The sequence below is a fragment of the Semicossyphus pulcher genome, unplaced genomic scaffold (genome assembly GCF_022749685.1).
Source record: "Semicossyphus pulcher isolate SPU_LCO1_2020_fin unplaced genomic scaffold, fSemPul1.0.p SCAF_10, whole genome shotgun sequence".
NCBI lineage: Eukaryota > Metazoa > Chordata > Actinopteri > Labriformes > Labridae > Semicossyphus > Semicossyphus pulcher.
In genome coordinates, this window is record NW_027211604.1 from 28,336,169 (window position 1) to 28,342,168 (window position 6,000).

General features: G+C 40.9%; 1 protein-coding gene across 1 annotated transcript in view; it reads left to right on the forward strand.

The window, feature by feature from the left end:
* sptbn4a (spectrin, beta, non-erythrocytic 4a) overlaps positions 1-4,037 on the forward strand; it is a 41,992-nt gene extending 37,955 nt beyond the window's left edge. The window contains exon 19 of the mRNA XM_069673864.1: positions 120-4,037. Within this exon, the coding sequence (XP_069529965.1) occupies positions 120-419 (300 nt within the window). The 3' untranslated portion in view covers positions 420-4,037. The remainder of the gene's footprint in view (positions 1-119) is intronic.
* Positions 4,038-6,000: the final 1,963 nt, after the last annotated feature.

A 6,000-nucleotide genomic window follows, 5' to 3' on the forward strand; every position in this document is an offset into this window, starting at 1 on the left:
AAGTTGCGGGGATTGGCTGAATTGCATGAGTTCGCATCTTCCTGGAGGGACTGAAGAGAGAAAGATACCACACGAGAAAGAGGCTCCTTGTAAGACATGTGTTTCTCTGGTCTCTGCAGGAGGACCTGAAGGCCTGGACTTCAAACGTCACCACCTGTATAGATGAGTATGAAGCCATGGCCAAGTGGGACAAGCCGGGCACCTCGGGCATGGACCCCGACCACTCGGAGAGGAAGGAGAAGTCGGAGGGGGACGCGGATGCCAGGTCAGAGCGGTCCGAGCTGGCGGAGGGGGAGGAGAGGTCTGAGAAGGAGAGGTCAGAGAAAGGGGACGGCTCGGAGAAGTTAGACACGTCAGAAATCGCCGACAAGATGGAGGGCGGGGCGGGGGGCTCCAGCACGTCTGGAAAGAGCAAATGAGGAGCCCCCCCACCCCTTTGTGTTTTAACATTACTCACTGACTAAAGGCGTAGGAGGCGGTGGGAGGGAGGGAGGGAGGGAGGGGGGAGGGAGGGATAGAGAGCATGTGCAGCTAGGTTTGCAGACCCTCAGTCACAGAGCTGAACACACTGATGGTCCTTGGACTGACTATTGTGACTGTGACGGACTAACCTCTCAGCCCCTCCCCTTCACCCAGGCAATACATCAGTGCTCGCATTGTGCCACCTGCTGGTAGAGAGGAGGCTGGCTCAGACAGACAGACACACAGACAGACAGACAGACTCCAACAAGCGGTCCCAGGAATTAGCCACCGTCACGTCCCATCGTCGATCGTTTAATCTCTTGGATTCACAGCATCTTTCTGTATGTATCTTTGACTGATAATGTAATGCTCTGTCTAGCTAGACAAAAACCAGAGAAGTGGTGAATGAAAATGTTTCACAATATTACAAAAAAAAAAAAGGAAAAAATGTTTTTTGAAGCAATATACTTTTTTATTTCTTCTCTTTGTTAAAGAGAGAAAAAAGGGAAACGGAAATAATTGCAAATGTGAACTCTATGATTTGTCACATCCACGTGAGCTTACTCCAGGCAGTTGTGCACCTTAGACACTTGACACATCTGTATACTAATCATAAAGACATTTAATCCCATCACACGGCTAGCTTTGAGTCATCTTAATATAAAGGAATGCTGGTGTTACCCACCTGACTTCATTGGTGTCAATGAAAACACATTTCTACTGTTTATTTTTCTGTTTTTAATATCATGATTTGTCCACGACGATTCATGTCGAGAAAAGAGCTGTCGTTCAAACTCTAACCCGAGGTGTGTTCAAAGTGACACTAAGCCTATGTGACACAATGCCTTTGTATACATGACAAAAATCAGAACATTGCATGAAATAGTCGAATAGTGCACCTGTTAAACTTGCCTTTATTTTTATGTTCTGGAAATAATTTGGGCAGTTTTTGGAATTGCAATAATTTAATGTGAGTCGGGAGGTAAGTGTGCCGGAGTGAGGTTGTCTTATATCAAGGTAAGCATGAGAAGAAAGGGTGTTTTTTTTTTCGAGGGGGGGGGGGGGTGACTACTCTTTGATCTGTAACATGAATTAAGAAGCCAAATGGCCCCTCTGCTGTTTGTACTGTATTACTGCAGTTTCTTTTCCACAGAATGTACTGATTCCAGCTGTGAAATGTTCGATCACCGCAGAGCTTGTGGTGCCCAAAATTGTAAAAACCCTGAAGCGTATCGCTGAGAGTGAAACCTCTCTGTACCCTGTGTGTCTTTAAGTTCAAACTGATCCGAAATCTCTCCATCAAAGGCAAGTTAAATGTAAAAGTGTCATGATTCAAGTCATGAATTGTATATACCTATCTTTGTATGTATACCAATAAATCCTGTGCTCTAATAAAAACAATACTCTGAACTGAAATGGGTAAAATTAAAACATTTGTATTAATCCACAAATAAAAACAATCATCACTCAAATATATTAATGTTTATTACATTTAAACGAAAAATATGCAAATTAGGAGTCACTATTAAATATCATAGTGTATATACGTACACCAGTATCTAGTTGTATGAAACACCTTTTACCAGGGAAGAGCAGCAGGACATACTGTAGGTATGCTTGTTGTATTTTTATATGCCTATATTTATTCATATCAGAGTCAGGAGTTGCCCCGCAGCCCCAATAAGAAACTTGTAATAATAATAGCTGATTGAGTAGTCCGTGTGTCTGTGAGAGGTGTGCTAAATTTATATATTACAGACAAGAAAACATCTACTATAGCGCGGGCAGGTCAGTACATGCTGCTCTGGATAATCTAACTATTGGTAACTAAAGTACAGTTTGCTGAGATTACAGGGATGAACAGGCATTAGTCCACTTATTGTTTGACGTGAACGTCAGATATTTTTACATACAAGTACAATTAATGTCAGTAAAATGAAGCCATTTTTACAGAAGCCCAGAGAGACAAGAGAAAAATTCTGATGATCCATTTTTTTTATTTTATCAAAATTAATTTCCCTCCTGTGTTTAAGACTGAAGACGGTAAAATAAGTCTCCTTCATATTTCCCCCCATGTGAAAAAATGTGGGGAAAAGGCCTCGGTTGTAATACTCCTTTCTGCCACAAGAGGCTAGATTGCAGCATCTTTAAAAGGGGGTATTATGCTGTTTCACATTTTAAGACATATATATATATATATGTTGGTTGTCCAGACTAAACGTGGGTGAAGTTTCAGATCTGTAGGTGAAAGTATGTTGGAGTAGGCTTCTCAGCTCAGTCTACAGGCTGCTGTGAACGCCAGGTTTTGTGACGTCACAAAGTGCAGCCTCAGCAGGCGTCGGAGAGCCTGGCCAATCAGAAGAAAGTGGACTTGTAGGGAGGGGGTTTCTTAAAGGGACAGAGCTGACTAAGTGGTTTCAGGCAGAGGCTGTATGAGGGCCTGCACAGAGCACCAGTGTGAGAACAATGAGATCGTTTTTTTAATTGTAAATTATGCTAAGCTACTCCACAGGTATCACAGAAAGAAATATAAAGCTTGAAATTAGCATTATACCCTCCCTTTAAGGCCTGTTTTAGACTATGTGATTACATACAGAGTCAACAGTGTTCAGTTCAAACAAATAATAACAGGTGAGATTTTTCTACAAACGTTTTCTCCTGAAAAACACAGTTTTTTTTTTCAATAAGAAAAAAGTTCCTCAGAGGAAACTAAGAAAAACTTGAATTAAATTAGAAAAATGATGCTGTCAAAACTCCTTACCTGTCATTAGAAAATGGATCATCATTTTTTCTCACTTGCCACTCAAAGCTTCCGTAGTTTTGACACATTGTACTCACATGAAAGGCGCAGATACACGAGCACAGTCAGACAGCAGCTGAGACTTCTTCAAATGTACTTCCTGTGTTTTTTCCCCTCTCCATCCTGTCATGTATGTAAAAAAATGACTAATTAAGAGTCTTCCTTTCTATAAAAACACCAAAAGTATCTCTCAGATGCAGCAGTATTTGAATTCACTGACTTGAGGATTGTAGTGACAGTGTTTCTGTATCTGTCTGTTTGACTGCAGCCTTCAAATGAGTCGAATGAGAATCAATGAGCTATGTTCTGATGTGAATGTTTCTCTCATTTTGTCAGTCACTGTTTGTTTTTACATAAGTGCCATGTCATGCAGAGTGCTGAAACAGAAGAGAGAACTAACATGAATAACGTCTGACAGTGAGCCTGTCATTGCAATACACATTTTTATCACTGAAATAGGAGCTGTAGTATTTTCATGTGGCTGTAATTGTTCTGATTCATCGCTCATGGCAGATATTTAGCCCGCAACACCATGTGCGTTTTAACTGTTTGCTTACCATCACTTTTATGAAACACAAAGGGGGAATTTTTTTCCACTATGTTATACCAGTAACAGATGAAACTCAATAGGCAGCATAAACCGTGACTGAAGAAAAAAATATTGTGCAAACTTTGTTTCCTTCATTGATGGTCTTACAAGTGTGTATGTCTTTGTTACTTTACATTACAACTGCTGCTATGACATTAAATAAACCTCCAAACCTGCTGATGCAAACTTGACGTGAAATTGATGTGGACGCCGGTCACACACACACCACACACACACACACACACACTTTTTTATCATATGTTCTTTACTTCTCTGAAACTAATAATCTTTTACTGCAGCGCTTTCAGTATCCCTGAATTTGAATTTGACTCCAGCTGTAAAGACACTTAACAGAGGTATTAGCTGCATCGATTAGCATTGACTGGACATGATTAGCACCGTACACTCTACAGCAAACATAGACTCTTTATAAAAAGTGGACATAGCCCGTTAGTTTCAAAAGAGAAGCCAATGTGCGAGTGTCTTCAATCTACATCCTCTCTCATGACCAGCAGGGGGCGACTGCACTGGTTGAAAATGACGTCTTTGTCTGTCTGAAAATGAGATTACTTCCCAGTTAAATTTTCACCTCAGTAAATATTTTGCCTGATGAGTTTTTGATCTCAATCGCTTGTTTCAAGTCTTCTTCAACGCAGCAGGATACTAAGTTTGTAAATTATGGTCCCATTTACAGTAAAGTAGATAAAGCATGGTATGCTTGAAGGCTGGGCAACCGCTGATGAAAAATGCCTTATTAAGCTTTTTGTTGTACTAAAGGGTGCTCTAAAGAGTTTATTTTTACAGCATGTAGGCTACATTTCATTTAAAGAGGGGGTATTATGCTGTTTCACATTTTAAGACATATATATACAATGTTGCAATGTTGGATGTCCAGACTAAACGTGGGTGAAGTTTTAAATCTGTAGGTAAAAGTATGTTGGAGTAATCCCCAGGCTTCTCAGCTCAGTCTGCAGACTGCTGTGAATGGCAGGTTTCACCATAGGGTTTCACACAGTTTTTTCTACACGTGACAAAGTGCAGCCTCAGCAGGCTTCGGAGAGCTGGCCAATCAGAAGAAAGTGGGCTTGTAGGGGCCGGGTTTCTTAAAGGGATAGAGCTGACTGAGTCGTTTCAGGCAGAGGCTGTATGAGGGCCTGCACTGAGTGCCAGTGTGAGAAAAATGTATGTAAATTATGCTAAGCTACTCCACAGGTATCAAAGAGTGAAATATGAGGTTTGAAATTAGCATTACCTGGGCCTTGCATATATACTAAAAAGTGGAGATTTTAGATATATATTTTAAATATGGTGCTGAATTACCATTCCAATTAATATTGCAGCTCCCTGAATACCTTATATAGCTGCCTGTGGTGTGAGCTGGTAGGTTAGCGTTTACCCCTCAGCCTTCGCCAGCCCCATCCTCTTGTCCAAACATTGTCACTTCTGGCTCCACAATGCCAAGACGACGGCATGTGATATGATTAAAAAAAAGATATATTTAAGCATGCACATTGGCTAACACCGATTAATCTGAGATACGTTGGCTGCTAGTCAAGGCTCAGACTGCTCACATGGTCACATGCAGAGTGTGAATGCGTCATAAAATGTTTCTTTTTTGCATTAAGGCAGTCTTTGGCAATGTGTTTCTTGCAAATTGCACACAATGCTTCAAGACATTGTGTGTGATATCATGTTGGCTATGTCCACTTATTTTATACAGTCTATGGGTCATGCGTGAGATAAATAAGGAACATACAGTACAGTGTGTGGGTATGCACCCCCAGGAGTTAAGAGCTGAACGTTCCTTCACACTGACACCTCTGCAGGACTGAATCATTGGTGGAAATCAACTGAAGGGCTGTTTTATTAACTGTGTCCATGTCAAAAAGGTTATCCATCTCTGCTTCACATCCATCGCTTGCTTCTGTGATAACACTAACCGCTATAACACAGACATTTTTACACTGTATTAAAAGCTTTCTTATAGCAACCAGTGAAACGGACATTTAAATATTTATGTGAGTTCCAATAAAGGTTGATGCAACTTTTGTTTCTCTAAGTACAGTACAGCTCCGTGCACGGTGTAAGATAGTGGTGATGAAAGGGACTACTGTGTAATAACACACAACAACATACACACATGTATACA